Source organism: Martes martes, assembly GCF_963455335.1.
Source record: "Martes martes genome assembly, chromosome: 14".
Lineage (NCBI taxonomy): Eukaryota > Metazoa > Chordata > Mammalia > Carnivora > Mustelidae > Martes > Martes martes.
The window spans coordinates 30929226-30954102 of NC_137902.1; the positions used below are offsets into that span (position 1 = coordinate 30929226).

General features: G+C 45.3%; 1 protein-coding gene across 1 annotated transcript in view; it reads left to right on the forward strand.

Moving 5' to 3' along the window:
* The first annotated feature begins 1770 nt into the window (after window positions 1–1770).
* Window positions 1771–24877, forward strand: part of PIK3AP1 (phosphoinositide-3-kinase adaptor protein 1) — a 114966-nt gene continuing 91859 nt past the window's right edge. Inside the window, exons 1-2 of the mRNA XM_080823672.1 lie at window positions 1771–1909; window positions 9274–9690. Of these exons, the coding sequence (XP_080679798.1) occupies window positions 1897–1909; window positions 9274–9690 (430 nt within the window). The 5' untranslated portion in view covers window positions 1771–1896. The remainder of the gene's footprint in view (window positions 1910–9273; window positions 9691–24877) is intronic.

Genomic DNA, 24877 nt, shown 5'->3' on the forward strand with positions numbered 1-24877 from the left:
GAAATACTTTCTGAGCATATTAATATTCTCTATGCCAGAGTTGGCTCCAAGTGCTAGAGGTTCCATGGTGAAAAAGACAAGCCTGGATCCTGCCTCTGAGGGACTTAAAACTGCATGGAGGAAACATAAATTAACATAAGTAATTGCAGAAACATAGCTATATTATTTCTACTAAAAAACGGTACAGGGCTGTGACAGTGCCTGATGGCGGGGAGCGGGGGTGGAGTGGAGAGAGTGGGAGGGAGAAGGTGTAGCTAACCTGATCTGGAGGCCAGAGAAGGCCTGGACACGGAAAATAGGTGTGAGGTATAGCAGGATTGATCTCCCGTCTCCTCTTTCAGAATTCCAGGTCTGTAGTAGGCTGAGTAATGGTTCATCAAAGATGTCCACCTCCTTACCCCTATCATCCATGAATATGTCATGTCACATGGCAAAGGAGATTAAGGTTGTAGATGGTATTAGGGTTGTTGGTCTCCCTTAAAAATGGGAGATTTTCCTGGATTATTCGGGTGGGATCAATGTCCTTAAAGTGGAAGAGGGAGGAAATTAAAAAGTCAGAGAGAGAGAGAGAGATGAGATCTCCTAAGCTGGGTCAAAGAGATCTTATGTGGCTGGGTTTGAGGTTTTTGGAAGGGGGGCATAAACCAAGGAACGTGGGTAGTCTCTAGAAGCTGAAAAAGGTAAGGAAATGCATTCTCTTCTAGAACCTCTAGAAAGGAACACAGCCCTGCTGACACCTTGATTTTAGCCCAGCGTGACTCCTGTTGGACTTCTGAAATCCAGAGCAGTAAGAGAATAAATTTGTGTTAGACGTTAAGTTTGCGGTAATTTTTTATGGCAGCTGTAAAAAATTATAATTATAGGCCCGAGTCCTGATATTTCCATTCCTAAATCCACTTCACTTATTTCCACCTCTGCCTGAACCCTGTCTTTCCCTCATTTCTGCTCTCTGGATTCATCTTCTGGATCCTGCATTTTTGAGGACTCCAAGGGCCCAGGGCTGTTTAGATCAGATAATAGAGGCAGGCAGAGGCAGGAGAACAAAAAGCAGGCAGGTGAGTACAAGGGTCGTTGGAGAGCTCTGGCTCTGGACTCAGGCCTGCTGGAACCTCAGGGAGCATTTATTCCCTGTGTGCATCTGAGCAAGGGAGAAAGGAGGTTGGCATGTTTCTTCATCTCAAACATGAAGACATGATAGGTGCCACCTCAAAGGCCTAAAAGGCAATAACTGTACCATGCATTTGTCACAGGAGATTATCCTTCGTGCCATCAGGAGGCCAGGTCCAAGGAATTACAGAAAAATCACCGGAGGGTAATCAAGGGCAACGCTAAGCACCCAGGACCAGGTGCCAGGGAAGGTGCTTCTTCCTCTTCCTGCCCCCTCCCCTTTCCTGCCGGGGTGGCGGCTCAGGGAGAAAGCCCCAGGGGATGGGGAGAGGGCTGTGCCAGCTGTGCTCAGATACACCCCCGCCCCAGGTCACGGAGGTCCGGCAGCTCCACCTTCTCCCTCCCTCTCCCCCCCCCCCCGCCCCTTCGCCTTGGGCTGTCCTTTGGCTGCCAGTGAGGCCGGTTTCGCCTGGAGTGGGACGCACGTGGCGCGAAGCCCCCTTGGCAGTGCGGGGAGCCAGCCGGCGGCTCGGCCCGGGTGGGGTGGGGGTTCTCACTTCCCCTCCCCAACCGCCACGGGTGCAGGTGCCGCGGGCAGTGTCCTGCAGGCGGGGCGGGTCCTGTGGACACGCCCCCGCGGCCGGTCTTCGCAGCCGGTCGGGAGGAAGCGCTAGAGCCGCGGCTGGTGCTGCGCGGAGCCCGGCGCCGCTGCCGCCCCGCGCCCCGGGACGCCGCCGGGCCCGGCCCCGCGCAAGCAGCGAGCGGGGCAGGTGAGCTGCGCCCGGCGCCATGGCAGCCTCAGGTGCGTAGGAAGGCCCGGGACCCCTCCCGAGCCTCCCGGCTGGCGCGCCGTCTAGCCCACCGCGGCGGTCCGAGCACCCGGCCGCTCCCTGCTCTGCGTCTTCCGCGCGGGATCTGTGCGCTTCTGCTCTTTCCCTCGTTCCCGCTTCCCCGGCGCAAACCTCCCGCCCCAGCTTTCCCATGTGCCCCTTTCCAGCCTGTGGCGCGATTCTCTCCTGCCCCCGCCTGCGCCTCCCCTGTGCCCCGTCTTCTAAGCCTCCTTTCCTCTCTCCGACTGGCTTCTAGTTGCTTCTGAGAGTCGTTTCCCCTGTTCCTCCAACTCCGTGAACCGGGGTCGCGTGGAAACAAGGCGGAGAGCCCACTTGCGCACTTCTGGGAAATGCCTCTCTTAGGGCCCCATTGGACCAATAGGGGGCGCTCAGGTAGTCAGGAGGGCGGCCCTTGGGCCACCTTCCCAAGCCCCCTTCCTCTAACCGGTCCTGGGCTTTGCGTTTCATCTAGAATTTCCATAGAAATCTAGGAACACCGTTCCGTTAGCTTTAGTTCTCTTATGTCTTTTGCAGAATTTTGGGGAGTGGGGAAAAGTGAAGTCCGCTGGGTAATCTACCCATCGAAAGGTGCCAGGACTCTCTCTTGATTCGTCTTGGGTTCTTCTCTGGTTCATGGGTGTGTACACTTGCCAAAGTTACTCACTCTCTGAGATCCAGGACAAACCATGTGATGATAACAGAGACAACTGAGGACCACTTACTATGCACTAGGATAGTTACCGTGCACCCACCTGTGTTCTCAGTGGTGACCGGGACAGCCTGGTCTCTGCTCTCAGGGAGTTAGTTTACAGTCCTGTGCAAGAAGGCGATGAGGAAACAGGGAATTGCTAGGTGAGAAGATGAGAGTTACTGTATTTGCAAGTGGGGTTGCTTGTATTTTCTTCACCCATTTTATGATGTTTTAGTGGAGATAACATGTATAAACAGGATGTAAACCTCTTGAAAACTAAAATCTAGTCAGCCGGGAGAAGATACTGTGCTTGAAGGATGTGGGCAGATGCTAGAATGAAGGGCCAGCTGTTCCCATATCCCCTGAGGTCTAGCCTCCTAATGGTGCTTTGGAAGCTGGGGCAGGGTGGGGGTGGGTGGGTTTTGGGGTTTGGGGGATTGTTGGGGGTGAGAGGTATGGGGTGGTGGGTAGAGAAGGTCAATGGTAAGAGTTCTATTAGATTTGGTAATACAGACTCCTTCTTTAAAGGGAGTGGGAAAGTGGCTAGCTTTAGCCTTGTGGCTCTCCAGTGGGGCTCTGGAGGGTAGAAGAAGCTGTTTTGTGGTAACAGTAGGCTCATAGTCCACACGTTCCATTCAAAAGCTGAAATAGAGTTATGTAGAGGAAATTCATTCATTCAACAATTATTTATTGTGTGCCTACCATTTCTAGGCACTGTTCTAGGTGTCAGGTGTATATTCAACAGTCAGAACAGACATAAGCCTCTTACCCAGGGAGCTTATGGAATGTGGGGGAAGGCAGGCAATATGCTTAAGGAAATTCATGATATGTTAAGTGTGTTGGGAAAACAGTAGAGGGGGTAGAGGGGGTAGAGGAGGTTGGGTTTAAATTTTGTCTTTTTATTTTTTTAAAAGATTTTATTTATTTTTATGAGAGAGAGAGCAAGCAAGCACAAGTGGAGGGGAGGGGCAGAGGGGGAAGCAGGCTCCCTACTGAGCAGGGAGCCCAGTGTGGGACTCAGTCCCAGGATCCTTGGGATCATGACTTGAGCTGAAGGCAGACGCTTAACAGACTGAGCCACCCGTGTGGCCTGGGTTTATAATTTTAAAGGAGGTGACCAGTTTAGGCCTCATGGAGAAAGGGCCATTTGAGTGAAGATCTGAAAGGTCATGTGGGGGAACAGTGCTCCATTCAGGGGAACAGTAAATGGGTGTATATGGTGTATTTAAGGAACAGGGAGCAGGTGGTGGAGTAAGTATGTGATTGGGGGGAAGTAGGAGATGAGGTTGGTGAAGATCCCACCTCTTTCCATGGCTGAGAACAGGCCCTGGGCTGTTAAGTGCAAGAAACAGCAAGCTGGAAGAGCCTTTGGCTAGAGGAAACAGAGAAAACCACCTTCGTCCAGTGTCCTGTGTGCATGACTCCAGTAGGGCATGGCGGAAGGGGCTAGAAGAGTGTGCTCCTATTCAGATGGGGACTCTAGCTCAGTGGCCAGACCGGGGGCTATTTATAGTCTCTGTAGTGGCTTCTGCTGATGTCGGTAATGGTTAGGGCTGTCAAACCCTGCTGCTCTCAGCATGCACTGTGGTGAGACACCACTTCAGGTCCTACCAGTGGGAGTTGGGCCTCTGAAGTCCCTGGGGCTCTCTGAGGTCTGGAGGTGCAAGGACTCATGGTGGCAGTGAGAATACCTCTTGACAAGATATGATAGGGTGCGGAGTCACCTGGGCCATTCATTCATGCGATCTTCGGCTCCTCGTCTTCCTCCTCTCTCTACCTCTCTTCCCCCTCCTCCTCCTTTCCCTTATTTAAACAGTTTTATTCAGATATAATTCACATACCATACACTTTTCCCATTTAAAGAATACAATTAAAAAAAACCCCAAACAACAAAAAGTGTACAATTCAGTGTTTGTTTGTTTTTAGTATCTTCACAGGTGCAAACATCACTATGGTCCATTTTAGAACATTTTTATCACCTCAGAAAGAAACTCATTTTGAGAAATGAGTGAAGAGGGGTACACACTTAAAAAAGAGAGAGAAACTTTCTTTGCTTTGGCTATCACCCTCTTGTTCCCTCCTCCTGCTGCATCTGTGTCTGTAGATTTCCGTACTCAGGACTTCCATATGAATGCCATCATACAGTCTGTGGTCTTCTGTGTTTTCTTTCATATAACATAGCGTTTCCAAGGTTCATCCAAGTTGTAGCATGTGTCAGCACTTCATTTCTTTTTAAGGCTGAATCGTGTGGTCTTAAAATTTCCTTCTGCTGAAGGGTAAGCATTTGGATTTTACTTTTTTGAAAGACATCTTTGCTTATTGAAATCAAGGAGAATCTTGGCTCCTTGTTTTTGAAAGAGCGTGGGAAGCAAGATAAAATGAAATGGAATGAGCCTACCCTGGCTCCTGATGGCATCTTTTGCATTTACACATGGGAGAGAGGAGACAAAGAAGCCATAAGTGACTTCCCCAAGTGACTGAGTCTGTGGCTGGGTGAAGACCAGAATCCTTTCCTCCGTGTGTCAGCCTTCAGATCTTTGAAGAAAGCTTGCATACCTTTTCTTGCCCTTTTTTTAAAAATTGAAGGTACATTTAATTTTTTATGATAATAACTCCCATCTGATTCTTGAGTTCCCTCAGTACTCCCATCAAGTCTTTAAACTTGAGAGCTTCAGAGTCTGGAAGCTCCTTCTGTGAGTCATTACCAGACCCCTCCCCATCTTGATCACCTTCCCTAGCTCACAGCCCTTTTCAGTAGGGTGCTCTGGAAAGATGACCGGGGAACCAGAGTCACTTGTAGACTAAAGAAATGGTCTGGGCTGGGTAGTTTGAAAAGCTGCCTGCCACTTCCTCCCTCTTCTTTTCTCAGGTGGATTCTGAATCTTTCTAAGGAAGCTCTTTTTCAGTCACTGTCTTTCTTAACCACTGCTGTCGCTCCCTGTTGCCACAAGCCTCCCTCCCTGCCTCCCACCCCACTCCACCCACACCCGCTGCTACCCACATTGCTTTCTCCTATAGCCCAGGCTGTTGTTAAAGCTCTACAAGGACAAAGACCCATCCTCATTTCTGTTTAGGATTTATGGACACCTCTTGGTTCATGGATTTCATTTCTCTCTTTTTTATAAAAGATTTTATTCATTTATTTGTTTGAGAAAACAGGGTGACAGCATGAGCAGGGGGGGAGAGGGAAAGGGAGAAGCAGACTCCCTGCTGAGCTGGGACCGAGAGTCGGGGCTCAGTCTCAGGACCCTGGGATCATGACCTGAGCAAAAGGCAGAGGCTTAATAGACAGAGCCACCCAGGCGCCCACATGGATTTCATTTTTCTTTTTCTTTCTCCTTTTTTTTTTAACATTTAAAAAATTTATATTCAATTAATTAACGTATAATGTATTATTGGTTTCAGAGGTACAGGTCTGTGATTCTTCAGTCTTATATAACACCCAGTGCTCATTACATCACATGTCCTCCTCAATGTCTATCACCCAGTTATCCCATCCCCCATCCCCCTCCCCTCCAGCAACCCTCAGTTCGTTTCCTATGATTAAGAGTCTCTTATGGTTTGTCTCCCTCTCCGGTTTTGTCTTGTTTTATTTTTTTCTCTCTTCCCCTACAATCCTCTGTTTTGTTTCTTAAATTCCACGTATCTGTGAGATCAGAGATTTCATTTTTCTTAATAAACAAACAAACTGGGAGAATTGATTTGGCACATGTGAGGAAATGACCTATGGATACAGGCAGGGATTTATCCTTGACGAAAGGGGTGTCCCCGCACAAGAGAGAGTTGCTGACAAAGTGTTTGGTCCTGTGATGTTATTTAGCATATCATGGAGGAACTTTAACTTCCACTTTGGAACTTTTTTTAGAATTTCCCCAGCTTTCAGTTTCAGCAGTTAAGCAAAATTCAAGAAGGTGACAGATTTCCTTGTCCTCATTTACACTGAGGCAAAATTTGCTTAGACTTAGTATACTGGTCTCAAGTCACGCCACAAGTGGATGACCAAGTAGCTTGTCATATTAATGAGTCTGAGGTACTAACCACTTTGTTTTCAAGTACTTTTGCTCAAAGGAGTGGGGGGGGGGTCCGAGTGTCAAATTTAACACCAGAACCCCAGGAATGAGACATTTTCCATGTTTTCCATACAGAAGAGGTTAACTTCGTAATGTTTTTTAAATTTAAATTGTATTTTAAAGTTTTTATTTTAGAAGTTTTAGATTTATTGAAAAGCTGAAGATGTTAGAGTTCTCATATATCCCACAGCCAGTTTCCCTCATTATTAATATTTGCACTCCCTTTGATGACTAGAGGTCTTTGACGCCCAGCAGATACTGCATTGTGCTGGTGACAGGAACAGGTTGTGTTGAGGCAGGATCCGGGGTGAAATGAATACTCATTCCCTCCGTGACCCCAGAACTTGTCATTTGAAATTGTTGGTTTGCTTTGCTTTGGGTCACTGTCTCTTCATAAAAGTGGCATCCATTATGGCCACATGTCAGGGCGTTCTAAAGTTGCTGCTTGCTTTTCCTGCTAAGTCAGTCATTGTTCCAAGATCTGAGTTGCTTTCTTAAGAGTACTTATTATGCTCTCAGAAATATTCTTCTCTCTTCCTTATTTCTCTACCACCCATTGAAAACATCACCAGTGTCTTCATCACTAATGTGTGAGACCACAGCCCGCCTTCCCCAAGATCTTATTCTCCTTCCAGCCTGTTTGTAAAAAATTGTTGACATGATTTTGCTAGTATATTTGTCAGTATAGGTGGGGGGTGTTGGTGGCTACTGATTTTTACTTTTGCATTTAAAAAATATATTTATTTATTTATTTATTTGACAGAGATCACAAGTAGGCAGAGAGGCAGGCAGAGGGTAGGGGGAGGCAGGCTCCCCACTGGGTAGAGAGCCCGTCTCGGGGCTTGATCCCAGGACTCTGGGATCATGACCTGAGCCGAACAAAGGCAGAGGCTTTAACCCACTGAGTTACCCAGGCACCCCTATGTGTATGATTCTTGACTGAATCCCTGATGGGAGGCAGCAGGTAGACTGGTGGGAGGACTGGACAAGGGACCAGGGGACACCCTGAGGTTTAGTCCTGGCTTCGTGACTAGTTTGCTGGGTGTGAGTTTAAGTGAGTCCCTTCATCTTCCCTGATGAAATGTTTCTTTTATTTGTAAATGAGGAGTTTGGGCCAGGTGATCCCCCAAAGCTCTTTTTAACTCACTGCTTCTCTGAGGCTTTGGACTCTGTTTCTGGCATTTATGTCTTATGAGAGGAAGAAAGCCTATGTCCATGGTGAGGGACACCCTACTGATGGTAATTTTTTTTTTTAATGATTTTATTTATTTATTTATTTATTTATTTGAGAGAGAGAGCGCATGAGAGGGGGGAAGGTCAGGAGGGAGAAGCAGACTCCCTGCAGAGCAGGGAGCCCCATGCGGGACTCGATCCCGGGACTCTAGGATCATGACCTGAGCTGAAGGCAGTCGCTTAACCGACCTGAGCCACCCAGGCGCCCTCCCCCCCCCCACCAATGGTATTATGTACATCAAAGCATTAAATCACCCACAGCTGCTGCTTACGTTCATGCCTTGTTTCTATTAATGCGAGGAGGAGGACACCAGCTACCAATTATTGAAGGCTTCCCGCATGCCAAGTGCTGTGCTTAGCACTTTATATGAAATATCTAATTTAATTCTCACAAATCACTGATAAATATTGCCATTATATTTCTATTTCCAGGATGAGTCAACTGAGGTTTAGACTATTAAAGTAACATGCCTAAGGTGACAAAGCTAACAATTCACAGAGCCAGGATGCCAACTCTGGCCACCTGATTCTGTACCTGTGCTTCTAACCACTGTATTTGGGAAAGAGCCAGGTTCTGGGGCCAAACTGTCTGAGTTCAAATTCTGACTCTGTCAGGGCGCCTGGGTGGCTCAGTGGGTTAGGCCTCTCTGCCTTGGGCTCAGGTCATGGTCTCCGGGTCCTGGGATCAAGCCCTGCATCGGGCTCTCTGCTCAGCAGGGAGCCTGCTTCTCCCCCTCTCTCCCTGCCGGTCTTTCTGCCTACTTGTGTTCTCTCTCTGTCAAATAAATAAATAAAATCTTTAAAAAAAATAATTCTGACTCTGTCACCACGGGTAAAATAGGTAAGCTGCCACACCTTTGTTTTCTCCTCTTTAAAAGAGGGGCTACTAGTATTCTCTGCCTTGTAAGGTTGCTGCGATGATTTAAGGAGTTTACTAGGCAATGTGCTTGGAAGAGCGTCTGGAACACAGGAAGCTCTACATAAAGTGCTTGCTCTTGGTGTCGTCATCGTCGCCATCATCATTGCCATCATCATGATCTTATCTGGCGTCAGCTGGGGGTGGAAGAGTATGCCAGCGGAAACGACAGCTTATGGAAAGTTCTGAAATGGCGTGGCGTCTCAGGGCAGAGACAGGGACCTGTCTAGGGGCAGAGACAGGGACCTGTCTAGGTCCGGCTGGAACGCAGCCCGGAAGTAGGGGGAGAGGTATGACAGCTCCGGTAGGGACAGATTATGAAAGATGGTGGGGCCAGGACCCCATCTGCATACTTTATCGCGCAGGTTGTGGGAGCCCTAGAAAGAGCAGGTGTGTCACTGTGCTTCTCCCCTTGTTCTCACTCAGGGGTGGTTGGAAGATGCGACATCCTCATCGTGTACAGCCCGGATGCCGAGGAGTGGTGCCAGTACCTCCAGGACCTCTTTCTGTCCAGCCGGCAGGTGCGCAGCCAGAAGATGCTAACTTACAGGCTGAGCCCCGACACCTCCTTCTCGGCCAAGGACCTGAACTTCTTCCTCAGCGCCCGCTGCGTCGTGGTGCTCCTGTCCGCCGAGCTGGTGCAGTGCTTCTGCCAGCCGACCCTGCTGCCCCTGCTGCAGAGAGCCTTCCACCCCCCCCACCGCGTGGTGCGGCTGCTGTGTGGGGTGCAGGACAGTGAGGAGTTCCTGGACTACTTTCCCGACTGGGCGCACTGGCAGGAGCTCACCTGCGACGACGAGCCTGAGACCTACGTGGCAGCGGTGAAGAAGGCCATTTCCGAAGGTAAGGCTGTCTTCTCAAGGAAAGCTAACCAAGCCTTAAAAAAAAAAAAAAAAAAAAGGCTCATCCAGGCCCTAGGCATTTCAGGTGAGACAGCTTTCCTGCCTGTAAACCACTTCCAGTTGATCATCAGGGACCTTAGGACTGTTGTGGAAAACGTGTCGCTTTGGACAACATGTTTAGAGAGATACCATTCTTCTCTATTTCCCACTAGCTGAGCTTCTGTCTTTTGCCCTGTTTCTCCTTTTAAAGTGGGAAGGTTCTGGTCCCCTTGGCCAGGGCTCATGACTTCATTGGCCCCAGGAAGTGTGACCTACACTCTGATGAACAGGAGCGGAAGGCGCGATCTGGGATGGAGCATGTCACAGCTCTTCTTCCTCTTTTGCTTTCTATTTTTGCCTCCCTGTGGGCTCTGAGTGGGCTCTGTGTTTATCTCTGTTCCCTTGTTATTTGAGGTCTTACATACCCGATGCCAGCCAAGAAGCCTGGACAGTTATGGGTTGATTTAACGGGGCTCAGTTATCCCTGCTGGGACTCATCCGCCCCATCTCATCTGATGGGCTGAATCAAGAATTCACTAATTCTCAGTGACCTGAAAAAGCTGATATAGCTTCCTCGATACTTTTATCCAGCAACAGTCTGCTCTAAACCAATAAATAGGGCCAGATCTCTTAGCCTAGTGGGATCCTGGCTAATTTGTGATATAAATGACAAGCATTAATATAAAAGATGTCTCACCTGGATAAGAAATTCTTCTAGGGTTTGCTTTTCTTTACTTCAGAGGACCACAGTGATAGAAAACGCACATAATCCAGTCCTACAGGATTGTTCCTCGTCGCCTTGAGGGAGTTTTGATCTGCCTAAACTTATGAAGAACTGAAGCACAAGTAGCTATTTCTGCAGATGGGCTTCTGTCCCTGCTGTGGTCCCTTACGATCTCGTGGACGGGTCACTGTGACCCACCAGCCCGTCATTCAGGGCTCCGTGGATTTATTGTCCTTGTGCTATCTTCTCATGCTGCATGACCTAACAGATTGCTCTTTAAAATATTCCAGTGGTGTGATTAAAAAAAAAAAATACATGATAGGAAGGATTCTTTTAATATCGTTTCAAAGAGCCTAATGTTTAGATGCGTGGATAAATCGATCGCCTATAATCATTTACTTTTTACTAAGGACTCTGGCTCTGTATGCTCTGAGCCTTCAGCTTCAAGTGTTTCTGAAAGAATGAAGTGTTCCCCGGTGTTTCTGTTCCGTGGTGTTTCTGTTCTGGGAACAAATAACCTGTCATCAGAAAAAGATTATTTTAATGGGAGATTAAAATAAGCTTCTTCTTTTTTTTTTTTTTAAAGATTTTATTTATTTATTTGACAGATCACAAGTAGGCAGAGAGGCAGGCAGAGAGAGAGAGAGGGAAGCAGGCTCCCTGCTGAGCAGAGAGCCCAATGTGGGGCTCGATCCCAGGACCCTGAGATCATGACCTGAGCCGAAGGCAGCGGCTTAACCCACTGAGCCACCCAGGCGCCCCTAAAATAAGCTTCTTGGTGGAAACTCTGCAGTTCTGCATCAGTGGATAGGTAGGGACAGATGGAGTTCTAGGAAAGAGAAGGAAGAGCGGTGGCTTATGGCTCCGATAGAGCTTTCTCACGTGGTGTTAGACTTGTGGACTTTGGGATCTGAGGGGTCTGTGTGTGCCAGGATGGCTTGCTTTTCAGGTACACATAGCCATGGCCCTTGGCCCAGTAATGTGGTGCTGTATCTCTGGTTTTTACGCCAGGCAAGCTTCCTTAACAAACTCCAGACTCAAGAGTCTGGCAGTATGCCAGAGAGAGCATTGAGCAGGGGTAGGGACACTCCATGGCGCTAACTAGGTGCCCAGTATTGGGCAAGTCACTTACCCTCTCTGGGTTTCCATTTCCTTCCCTGTAAGAGGCCAGAATGAGACTCGATCTGAGATACTTTCCAGGGTTGATAACCGATGATTCCCCAAGGCCAGAGAGTCTTCGAACATTTCCAAAGCATCACCTTCTCATCACCATTTCATACATGCTTTGACTCCCAGGAAGCTTAAGGTTAAAACAATGTTTAAGAACAGTACTATCTGCCCCCCCCCAAAAAAACCCAAAAAACAGTACTATCCCAAACTAGGTTTCTGATATAATCATGCCCTTAGTTATATTCTCTATAACTTGTTACAACTTATTCTGATACTTCTCTGGTACACATGAGGTTTTCCTAAGGTGCCTCAAAATAAAAGCAAAAAATTAAATTTTTCTTATAATATAGCCCACTACAACAAGATGCCCTTCTCTCATGGAATTAAATACATAAGACTTGTATCTTCGACTTTCTGTGTTAAGAAAGAAAATCCCAGTAGGAAATGTAATGGGAAATTGATAATGGGGTTGAATTAATAGTAGGGACAGTAATTATGGAGTTACTGATTGTAGGGTTGTTGAAAGTTATAGGGAGACAAATTTCTGGAAACCTTTCTTTCTTTTTTTTTTTTTTTTTAAAGATTTTATTTACTTATTTGACAGACAGAGATGACAAGCAGGCAGAGAGGCAGGCAGAGAGAGAAAGTGGGGGAAGCAGGCTCCCCGCCGAGCAGAGAGCCCGACGCGGGGCTCGATCCCAGGACCCTGGGATCACGACCCGAGCCGAAGGCAGAGGCCTTAACCCACTGAGCCACCCAGGTGCCCCTCTGGAAACCTTTCTAATGGAGCGTGCAAAGGTGGAACACATTGTCTTTGGAGGTGGTGAGTTCCACACCCCCGGGAGTATGTGAGTGGAGACTGTCGATGTGCCCTAAAGGGATTCAGCTTTGGAGTCATGGGTGGGCCATGTGACCTTCACAGCCTCTTGACCATAAAATTCCCTTACATGAAATTCCTCTTTTTTAGCAAGAACACATTTCTTCTTCTTCTTCTTCTTTTTAAAAATTTTTTAAAAAGATTTTATTTATTTATTTGACAGAGAGATCACAAGTAGGCAGAGAGACAGGCAGAGAGAGAGGGAGAAGCAGGCTCCCCGCTGAGCTGAGAGCCCGATGCGGGGCTCGATCCCAGGACCCTGAGATCATGACCTAAGCCGAAGGCAGAGGCTTAATTGCTGAACCACCCAGGCATCCCTCTTAAAAAAAAAAAAAAAAAAAAAGATTTTATTTATTTATTGGGGGGGGGAGGCACAGAGAGAGGAGGAGAGTGAATCCCAAGCAGATTCCGCACTGAGCACAGAGCGTGACATGGGGCTCGATCCCACGAACCTGAGATCATGACCTGAGCTAAAATCAACAGTCAAACACTTAACAGACTGAGCCACCCAGCCAGGCGCCCTGGAAACACATTTATATTGTAAATCTTGTCTTCCTCCTGTACCAGGTCTCCCTGGGGTTTCTAATTTTCCCCTGAAGAAACATTGGTCATGTTTCTCCTGTGACCTCAGCAGAATGTAAATGTAAAAAGGCCTCAAGTTATAATCCATGTAATTCTTAAAAATGGAAAAACTCCCAGCATATTTGTGTGTGTATGTATATATGTATATTTTCTTAACACTGAAGTACCTTTTGGAAAAACATGACTGCTCATTAAGATATTCACTGAGACTATTTGAAATTTAGGCTAAATTTTAGAACATTTAAAACTTAAAGATCAAAACTTTAGAGAGCAGAGCTGGTAATAAGATAATTATTCCAGAAACTTAGAGTAAATGGGGTTATAGGTAGTCAATTATACTTATTTTACTGTTGCATTGTCTAAACAAGTGATTCTCAAACTTTCCTGTGTTCAGGAGGACCTGGGGATTTTGTCAGTATGCACATTCTGACTTGGTAGGTCTGGGTGGGGCCCAAGAGTTAGCATTTCTTTCTTCTTTTTTTTTTTAAGTTTTTATTTATTTTAGAGAGAGAATGTGAGAGAGAGATCACGAGCAGGGCAGAGGGGCAGAGAAAGTAGCAGACTCCCTGCTAAACACGGAGCCTGACGTAGGACTTGATCCCAGGACCCTGGGATCGTGACCTGAGCTGAAGGCAGATGCTTAACCAACTGAACCACCCAGGCGCCCAAGATTCCACATTTCTAACAAGTTCCCAGATGATGCTGATGCTGCTGGTCAAGGGTCCACTGATATGTGAGCAAGGGTCTAAGCCCCTCTTTCTTTGCCAGGTCGGTGGTCATGTCCCTCTGTAGTGCATGGACCATTTTCTCCAATCTCCACTTTTCTGGAAGTAGAGGCACCATCACATCCAGGTGACTGCTTGATACCTGTCAGTTTAGGTATAAAATTAGGCCACTGTTTGGTGCTTAGGCCAACAGACTTCAGAGCCAAGTTCCTGAGTTCTCTTCCTCTGCCCCTACTCACAGATTCGATGTGTGAGCTCTGGCAACTTTTAGTCTCAGTTTTCCAGATGTAAGTGGTCCTGACATTAGAGGAATGTTATACTTCCATCACGATCCTTACTGCTTTTTTGTTTGATAGGCCTGCTGATCATTATTACCATTCCACTAAAAAGTGTTTTCGAGGTTTTATTTTATTTCCCACCCCCTCTCCAAATTTGTCAGCTACCTTAAAATTGAGCAGATGTTTTAATTAGAGTCTTTAGTGTGTTGGAGCAGGCAGTTTGCTTCCTAGGATCTTCATCTGTAAAATGATGGGGTTGGACCACATGATTTGGAAGGTTTCTTCCAGCCCCTAGCACTGTAATATATCATTATAAGTTTTCCGAGAAGATGGCAAATTACTCAGAACACTGGAATTGATTCTGTTTAGTTGCAAAATGTCTGCAGTGATATATACCCAGTGCACAGAACACTATACTATTGTTCTGGATTTTTTAAAAAAATTGTTGGGTGATTATTTTAAAATAAGGAAGTGAGAAAAACCCAGGTACAGCATAGAAATTATTTCCTCTTTTTAGTGGAGCTGTATTCTTTGCTGCAAATCTCCCTGGAATACAAAAATAGATTGTTAGTCTGTGTGGGAAAGGACTTGTTAGGTGGTGCTGAGTTTGGTTTCCAAAGTTCTCATCATTGTGTGTGTGTGTGTGTGTGTGTGTGTGTGTGTGTGTTGGGGGAAGGGAAGCAGTAAACCTTATTTTTCTAATATTATTCAGTATTATACTGGAGATCTCACGTGTTTCTTTATATGCATTGTTTTCCTTCTGCCTCCCCAGTCCCCCCTCATGCTTGTACTTCAGCAGTTCCAGTGGTACCCAGAATTATAGTGTATTTTGCCTTTTGTTCCCATGGGGAACATTTAGAGGCATATGCGCATATCTGGCCTTCCTTTGTTGATATGAATGTTCTAATCTGAATATCCTACTGGAGTTTAGAAGAAAGATACTTAAAAATGCTTTCAGCTCATCATATGGACTCCAAAATCTTTTCCTAAATATAAAAAGGAACATTTTTTTTCCTGAAAGGAAGTAAACATATGTTCATCATAAAGTTTAAAAAATTTTTAAAAAATACCTATAGATTATTCTTCAATTTTCCCCTTTTACAAATAATGTTGCAACCTAACTTCCTGCAGCTTTGTGCCTAAATCTTTGTGGTTCTATGGATTTCCCTGCTCTTCTCTCTGTAGACTCCTGGAGACAGTGTGGCATCACTGCTCTGGGTGTCTTCCTACCGTCTCCCTATGACCTGAATCCGTGGCCCCTCTTACTACAGGTTTTTGTTGTCGTGCTTTAATTTTTTTTCTTTCCCTTTATGTCTGATTAAGTCCATTATTTACCCGTACAGTTTTTCTCGTAGAGATACACATGTGGATAAATGCTTTTTTGACAGTTATTAGGAGTAACGCAGAGGGCACTTTATGTGCATTTATTCCCCTCCTCTCCCCCGCCACGACCCTGCGTGGGTGGATAGTTTTATTGCCATTTCTCAGATGAGAAAACTAAGGTTCAGAGAGTGTAAATGACTTGCACAAAGACGGGAACAGCTCTCTTTGGAACTGAGGGTCTTCGGACTCTAGAATGCTTTCCATGTTGCCTTGTTTTCTCCTAAGTCTCCTTTCACTGCCCTTGGTTTTCCATGGGGAGACAAGAGGGATGAAGAAAGCTCCTGGAAGAAGCAGTATTAGGGATGAGGAAGCTTCCCTGAGTTCACTAGACCACTTTGTTTCAAGGGCCGGTGAGTGGGCTCCTGCCCCAGTCGTACTGAACCAGACTCTCACGGGGGTTAGTCCCAGGAAGGTGAATTTCCACAAGCCTTGCCCATTGCTTCTGAGGCACAGCCGTGTTCTGGGGGCTCTGCTCTTTGCCTGGTGCCCTGTCCCTTGGCCTTCTGCTTAGAGGAGCAGGCGGCAGCTCAGGCCCCGTGGGCTGTGATGAGGCGGGTCACGGGGCAGAGGTCCCAGGGGCTTGGAGCTTGGCCACACGCATGACTCGCTTCCACGTCACAGGGAGCAGCCCTCAGAGAAGGGGGGAGGGTCAGACCCTTGTAGCAAAGAGGAAGTCACTGCACCCTCCCTGCTCTCCTTCGTGCCGTGGCCATACTGATGGTAAGTCATTCACTTCTGGGGCTTCTGTGGTTCCCTGCAGAGGCTGAGGGGAGAATCTGACCTTTGGCCTCTTGAACCCGACTAATTTTGTGCTGCTGCTCTCCTGCCTCAAGGCTGTGGGTGTTTGGATCTGCTCTTTCTCTGCTGTGGCTTAACCACTCTGCAGTGGGCTCCTGAAGCCTCCCTAAATGTCCCCCTGCAAGGAGACTTTCTTCAGTTCCCTCATTCCCTTTCTGCAATAATCTTTGACTCGGAGAAGAAGGTGCCTGGCTGGGGTAGCTGACATCCACCCTGCTGTTCGCTAAAAAGCCACAGCGTGTCCCAGGGTCCTTTGGGTTTCCCTTGCCAGGTGCCCTGCCTGCCCTGTAGAATAAGGTAAGTTCACCCTGGGAGCTGCGCATGAAACAATTAACAAGGGCAAGTCGACTTGGGGGCCCGTGGAACTCCCCCCCCTCCCCCCGAGGCCTCTGAGGTCCCCACGATTATGAATTTTCCCACAGAGCCGTGAGCCCCAGGTGGCGCAGTACAATTGGCCGCCCCTGCGGCTTTGTCAGCGGCCCAGAGGAGGCTGCCTCCTCCCAGTTCATTAGCTTTCCTGTGGCCCCTGGAGGAAGGTATCTGCAAGTCCCTTTGTCAGCTGTGGTTGGTTGGTTGGTGAGATGCAGTGAAGAGGGAGTGATGAATGTTCAAGTTTCCTCTTCTGGGGGAATATCCTTCACACCTGTCTTTGTCTCGATTTTTCTATCACACGCTGGGATAGAAATACTAGATATAGGAATTTCTCTGGTTACTTTCTTACCCTGTTATTTCGGTATGTTTTTGCATCTTGCTTCTTCTGCGACTGTTGGTGGTAGAGAATACTAGAAATCAGGAGGAACACGACACAGGTTTTACCCTTTTCTATAGACATTCTTTCATTTGGTCCATGCAGTTTCCCTGTAAGGAAGACCTTATTTTTATGCCCATTTTTAAAGATGAGGAAAACAAGGGCTAGGCAGGTTCAGTGACTTGTCCAAAGCCACGCAGCTGCTTGTCCATAAAAGGTCAGGACAAGGACCTCCTGCTATCCAGTCCAAGGCCTACTCATGACCTTATCTATATACCACAACCAGCTTTTCATCTGGCATATGTTCACTGGACATCTATTATTTCCAATGTCCTGTGCTAGGATAGAGCAGGGAAAAGACAGATGTAGTCACTGCTGTAATGGGGGCTACGTTCTAGAGCAGTGCTGTCCAAAAAAGGTACAATGTGAGCCACATGTGGAATTTAAGGTTTTCTTGTAGCTGCAGAAAAAGACAAAAGTAAAAAGAAATTTTAATAATATGGCTTACTTTTTTTTCTTTCTTTTTTTTTTTTAAAGATTTTATTTATTTATTTGACAGAGAGATCACAAGTAGGCAGAGAGGCAGGCAGAGAGAGAGAAACAGGCTCCCCACCGAGCAGAGAGCCTGATGTGGGGCTCGATCCCAGGACCCTGAGACCATGACCTGAGCTGAAGGCAGAGGCTTAACCCACTGAGCCACCCATGCGCCCCTAATATGGCTTACTTAAGCCAATATATCTAAAATATTGTCATTTCAACATATAATCAATATAAATAGTATCAATGAGATATTTTACATCTTTTTTTTTTTTTTTTAATACCAAGTCTTTGAAATCTGGTACGTAGTTTATGCTTCGAGAACACACTGCAAATGTTCAACAGCCAGCTGTGGCCAGTGGCTTCCATACTGGACAGTATAGATCAAGAAGGGTGCTCACTTTTTGGAGAATTGGAACCCTATCAGTTAAAATTTAATACGTTAAATGTCGTATGTGTTAACAATATGCCTATCCTGGTTTTTCCATTCATTCATGTATTTGGTCAATAAGTCATTTAGAAAGTTTTGAATGAACATCTGTCTGCCAGGTGCTGGCCTATATATAATACCTCTTTATCTTTTGATTTCCTTTCTTCCCTTTCTATATTTTGTTAGCTGTTTAGCTGTATTCCCAGGCTCTAGAAGTTCAGTGTCAGTTGAGACAGCATTAGCTTTGATTAACAACAGATTTCTGTCCTTGAAATGACCAGGTTATCATTCGGACCAGTGAGACTGAGCTCCTGGCTACCTAAGTGAAGACAATCAAACCAGGGTGTTTGTAGATACATAATTTTAAAAAGTTACATTTATACCAACATATTCATAGAGAGCTTTTTTTCTTGGAAGGATATACAAGAAATTTTTTTAAAGAAGATTTTATTTATTTATTTATTTGATATATATAGAGAGAGATCACAAGCAGACAGAGAGTGGGGGAAACAGGCTCCCCGCTGAGCAGAGAGCCCGATGCGGGGCTCGAACCCAGGACCCTGAGATCACGACCTGATCTCCGCGGAGCCACCCAGGCGCCCCAAGAAATTTTTGATAGTAGTTGCTTTTGGGTGGATGGAAGGCTTTTTGTCTTAGACAGTTCTCTGCTGTTTCCCTTTTTCTACTATGTTCATGTTTTACTTTCAGTTAGAAATTTTAAAAGAGAGAAATGATGGAGTCGTGGGGAATTCCAGGATCCAGAGGAAGGAGTTGGGTTTGTACCCAGCTAATCCAAGTAGGTTGAATTCAGGTTAAGTTCGTTTATATGAACTCCTTGGCCTTTTTCTCAGCCTCATGGGACTGATCTTCTGGGTAAGGGGGAGAGATAGGGCATTGGTTTGTTTACTGTTGTGATATCTGCACCTTCACTCACTCCATATGGGCTAAAGCCTGCTGCTTATCATTGAGTCATATTTTTACACTTGTCAAATCAAATCTGGATTGATGTCCTCTTAGGGTGTGACATACTGTCTTTATGACGAGAAGTAAGAAAACATGGGTGTATATTTCACGGACTCTGACACTAACTGCTTTTGCCTCCTTGGGCACGTCACTTGGTCGAGTCACCCTGTATCCATTCTCATCCTTTTCAAAAAGTTGGGAGGTATGTGCTATGGTGAGCACTGTGAATTGTGTAAGACTGATGAATCACAGACCTGTACCCCTGAAACAAATAATACATTGTATGTTAATAAAAAAAAAAAAAAGAGAGAGAACTCTCAGGGTGATAGAAGTGCTCTATACCTTGATTGCAGTGGTAGTTCCATGACTATGTACCTTTGTTAAAACTCACAGAACTGTGTATACCAAAAGTATGAATTTTACTGTGTGTAAATTATACCTTAATAAACCTGACTTGGAAAAAAATTAAAAATAAAATAAAAATAAATAAATAAAAAGCTGGGGGGAATGCAGGTTAACGTCTGAGACTTTTACAGCCAATGAAATCCATGTGGTTCTATTGTGTGTGGTTGAACATGGCTTACTTTGCATTGCTGGGTCTTAATCTGATAGTTTTCAAAATTCCATCAAGGTATAGTGTTTTATTTCAGTGAACAAATTCTCCTTCACAATAGAATTTTAAACAGAACCTTAAATGACATCATAATAGCTTTCAGTTTATGGACGTTATCCCAAGTTGAGTCTTAGGAGAATGTAACATGATGCTGTGGGAATGAAAAAATGCATGTATTTAATATTTTACACATACTGTTTATTATAGTCCACGTGTGGATTTATGAATTGGCTCTATAGGAAAATAATGGGGCAGGGGGGAAATGGAGGCAAATATGCGTGACAAAATAGGTCTGTTAATTTCCCTATTATTACAGGATGTTTTGACAGCTTTTCAATTTAGTTTCCACTGCCATTCACATGACTGAGAATGTGTCTTAGATGGCCAAGGAAATAGGATGATTTATGCTATGCATGACTCTATCTGCCTGTTGGAGAAATTACTGGAACGACGGTAGGCTTGTCATATGGACTTTTGAGAGGAAGACTTCCTGTTTTAGCCATTTTGCTATAGTTTAGGCAAACAGTGGTTGTTTGGTTTTCCAAGACACCCAAGAAATGATCAAAATCTAATCAATAAAATTGCCTTTTCTGTGAGGAAAAAACACTTGGAAGCTATTTTAGTTTCACTGTGTTTATGTTTTTAAAGAAAACACTGGTCTCCACTGCTGATGTCTTATGCATGACAAATAGAATATCAATTCCCTATCACTCAGTTCATGGGGGTTGGATGGATGTCCGCATGCATGGGTGCTTTCATGGATGGTTGTCCATTTTTCTTACTCTTGGTAGGGAAACTTACTTACTTTTTTTTTTTTTTTAAAGATTTTGTTTATTTATTTGACAGACAGAGATCACAGGTAGGCAGAGAGGCAGGCAGAGAGAGAGGGGGAAGCAGGCTCCCTGCTGAGCAGAGACCCTGGGATCATGACCTGAGCCAAAGGCAGAGGCTTTAACCCACTGAGCCACCCAGGCGCCCCATCTTACTTACTTTTGGATGCTTCTGTTAGAGAGGAAGCTATCCCTCTCATGAGTATCCTTCTTAGGCACCTGTGCTGCTGGTGTCATTTGGATCATCAACCATTTCCCTAGAGTGGGTTTGTCTTGTGTCATGTAGTAGGGATGTAGCTAAAGAGAAACTTGAAGCTGATTCAAAGCAAGACAGGGTTGACAGAGTACATCTTTTTTACTGGGTCCATACGTAAAAACAGACCACGTATGACATCCTGTTCCCTAAAAGAATCAGTATGCTGTTACAGAAACTAACAATCAGAATTGTTTGCTCCGTGAGATGGTATGGGTCTGTCCCTCCATAGCAGAGATTAAATTGGATGTGTCCTCTTTAAAGGAGATCATTAAAGTGAAGGTATCTGGAGAGTTCAAAAGAGACCTCTAGATTTGGCTTAGTCATTTTGGAAATTCCTTGGTACTTTTTCTTCTGGGTTTATGCCTTCTGCATATGTGTATCTTCCTTATCACTCTTACAAGGCTAGACTCATACCAGCTTCTTATTTAAAAGAATGCTGGTTGAACATACATATTTTGTCTGCCAAGTTGCCAGTTTCACAAACAGCCTGCTGGCTCTCTCTCGAACATCTGATAACACAGGAAGTAGAGGGGAGGCTGATGATGAAATGAAACTGCTCTAATTTTAAAAGTGGACTAAATAAGTTTCCTTTTACATGTATAGCTAATGTCTGAGGCCATAATTGTAGTTAAAGCTTGCAGAAAGACAGACACCCACCAAAGCTAGCAGACAGAAGAATATTCATGCTAGCTGCTGACCCTTTTTTTTTTTTTTTTTTGAGCATGTAAAATGTGGGGAAACATTTCTCTTGCAGGATACGGATTTAGCATTCCTGACGAAGTCAACCTGTTACTTGTTATGGAACAGATTCCCCCTTTCATTTTCTAGAACTTTGTGAATATCATTTCTCAAAGCATTTCTCTGTGTCGCCAGAGGTCTCCGGCTGTAATTGTGAAGTGTTTCTGTGTTAGAAGTTTTTCAGGAAAAATGTTAATACTGAAAGAATTGTACACTCATTTGGCTGCCTGAATGTTTATTTTTATTTTGTATTCACTTGGAAATCAGAGTCCCAGGGATTGTAGAAACCCTTCATTCAGCATCGTTTCACCCCAGGCCCTTTTATGGTCTCGGGTGTTCATGTGGTTATAACTTGTCCATACTCTGGAAACAAGAGTCTCTGATGGGAGAATAGGGACAGAGAGCCTCTGAGTTCACAGGATCAAAATATAGAATATTAACATTAGAAAAGGAAACTTTGGGATGATCTGGCCCATTCCCTTTACTTTAAAATGAATGAAGAGGGACCCAGAGGAATTCGAGGACTTACTAATGTTACACAGTTAGTGGCAGAAATGAGACTTAATTTATGTTTATATTTAACAAATATTTATTGAGTTTATGGAGTGGTTGTCATGGGGGTTGCACTCTGCAAGGTCCTGAGAAGATGTGATGAAAAAGTCAACTTGATTCCTGCCCTTGCAAAGATTATGTGTCTAGGAGAGGGCCATTAAACCACCGTTTGTCCCATTAATTACCTAATGCCAGGTATGTCCAGTGTTATGAGGCAGAAGTCTGAGAGCTCCTTTTGAATAATAAGGGGACCTGAGATATCCTAAGTGCTTCTTTGATAGTTCCTCAATGCATCCATTACGGAAAGAATGAGTTTCCTGAGCATCCACCTTGGAAAAGAGAAGAAAGGATGTGTCTTCCAATGATGGCAGAAGTTATGCAGTTGGTAGGACACTTGGGTGGCTCAGTCAGTTAACCTTTTTTATTTCATTTCAGATCATGATCTCAGGGTCCTGAGACTGAGCCTTGCATCGGCCTCTGCACTGGGTGTGGGATGTGCTTAAGATTCTCTCTTTCTCTCCGTTGGCTCCTACTCACCCCTCTCTCTTTTCTTGTCTCTAAAAAATAAAAAAAAAAGCTATGCGTATGGTTACCTAATGATAACACAGAGCCCAGTTAACCATGGCTTCCAGGCAGGTTAGTCATTTTTCTCAGAGTAATGGTTAGACTGTCTAAAATTCTACAGTAGCTTTATTCAAGCACTCCATTTTAAAATGAGCATTTTGCTTCTTTCCTTAAATTTGAAGACAGCAGTGATGTTAGGTGTTCTACTTCATCTAAATGTGTGTTGGTTGGAAGGGTGGGCTAAAGATAAGTTGGAAATTAGTAAGGATCAATATAAAATTCAGCACAGGGTCCAAGAAAATAATTGAACAGTTGTGCAAAACAGAGTGAAGGAATAAATATTTTAAGAGTAGCATTTGGGATGGGGCGCCTGGGTGGCTCAGTGGATTAAAGCCTCTGCCTTCGGCTCAGGTCATGATCCTGGGGTCTTGGAATCAAGGCCCGTGTTGGGCTCTCTGCTCTGAAGGGAGTCTGCTTCCTCCTCTCTCTCTACTTGTGATCTCCTGTCTGTCAAATAAATAAATAAAATCTTAAAAAAAAAAAAAAGAGTAGCATTTGGGGGTGCCTGGGTGGCTCAGTGGTTAAGCATCTGCCTTCGGCTCAGGTCGTGATCCCGGGGTCCTGGGATCGAGCCCCACGTTGGGTCCCTGCTCAGCGGGAAGCCTGCTTCTTCCTCTCCCACTCCCCCTGCTTGTATTCCCTCTCTCGCTCTCTCTCTTTGTCAAAATAAATAAATAAATAAATAAAATCTTTAAAAAAAAAAAAAAGAGTAGCATTTGTAAGAAGATGTAGTGGTTTTAGTTGGAGGCGAGCTAAACATGATCGACAGAGCAACGTCACCTTCCAAAAACAGTAAATGCCACAAGAAGGTTTATGAACAAAAGTACTAGGGTCAGAGAAGAGGCTGCTCATCTATCCTGTGTTAGTCAGCTTCCCTGGAGACGTGTTTACTGTTTTAATGGGAGGCATGTACAGATACTCATCCGTCCTTCCATCCATTACCGTCCCCCCTCAGGAGAGTGGGGGTACCTAGTGCCCGGCAGTGCTGCTCATGTCTCAGGCCCTCAGGAAACTGTGAAATGACTGAACGGAGTGAAGGAGAGAATTTCAAATTCTGTCAGATGATAAACCTTTAAAGGAAATAAGTTTGTGGAGAAAGAAGTTTCACTGGAGCCATGGAAACTGCCTTCCGAGTTTTGAAGGCCTGTCCCGTGGGAGGCAGAGGGGTGAGACTTTTCTGTTTCTGTGGTGGGAAGGGGCAAGGAGCTGCCGCAAAGCAGCAGTGATGGCAATGACACGAGTTTAGTTCATAATCCGAAGACAGGTGATGTTGGGAAAAGGTCAAAGTGGATATTCTTTTTTTTTTTTTTAAGATTTTATTTATTTATTTGGTGGACAGAGATCACAAGTAGGCAGAGAGGCAGGCAGAGGGAGAGGAAGGGAAGCAGGCTCCCTGCTGAGCAGAGAGCCCGATGCAGGGCTCTATCCCAGGACCCTGAGATCATGACCTGAGCCGAAAGCAGAGGCTTTAACCCACTGAGCCACCCAGGCACCCCCAAAGTGGATATTCTTTTTCTTTTTTAATAAATTCTTTAATAAACATATAATATATTATTAGCCCCAGGGGTACAGGTCTGTGAATCACCAGGTTTACACACTTCATAGCACTCACCATAGCACGTACCCTCCCCAATGTTCATAATCCTACCACCCTCTCCCGACCCCCCTCCCCACAGCAACCCTCAGTTTGTTTTGTGAGATTAAGAGTCTCTTATGGTGTGTCTCCCTCCCGATCCCATCTTGTTTCATTTATTCTTTTCCTACTCCCCAAACCCCCTATGTTGCCTCTCTACTTCCTCATATCAGGGAGATCATATGATAGTTGTCTTTCTCTGATTGACTTATTTCACTAAGCATAATACCCTCTAGTTCCATCCACGTCGTCGCAAATGGCAAGATTTCATTTCTTTTGATGGCTGCATAGTATTCCATTGTATATATATACCACCTCTTCTTTATCTTTTCATCTGTTGATGGACATCTAGGTTCTTTCCATAGTTTGGCTATTGTGGACATTGCTGCTATAAACATTCGGGTGCACGTGCCCCTTCGGATCACTATGTTTGTACCTTTAGGGTAAATACCCAGTAGTGCAATTGCTGGGTCATAGGGTAGCTCTATTTTCAACTTTTTGAGGAACCTCCATGCTGTTTTCCAGAGTGGTTGCACCAGCTTGCTTTCCCACCAACAGTGTAGGAGGATTCCCCTTTCTCTGCATCCTCACCAGCATCTGTCATTTCCTGACTTGTTAATTTTAGCCATTCTGACTGGTGTGAGGTTGTATCTCATTGTGGTTTTGATTTGTATTTCCCTGATGCCGA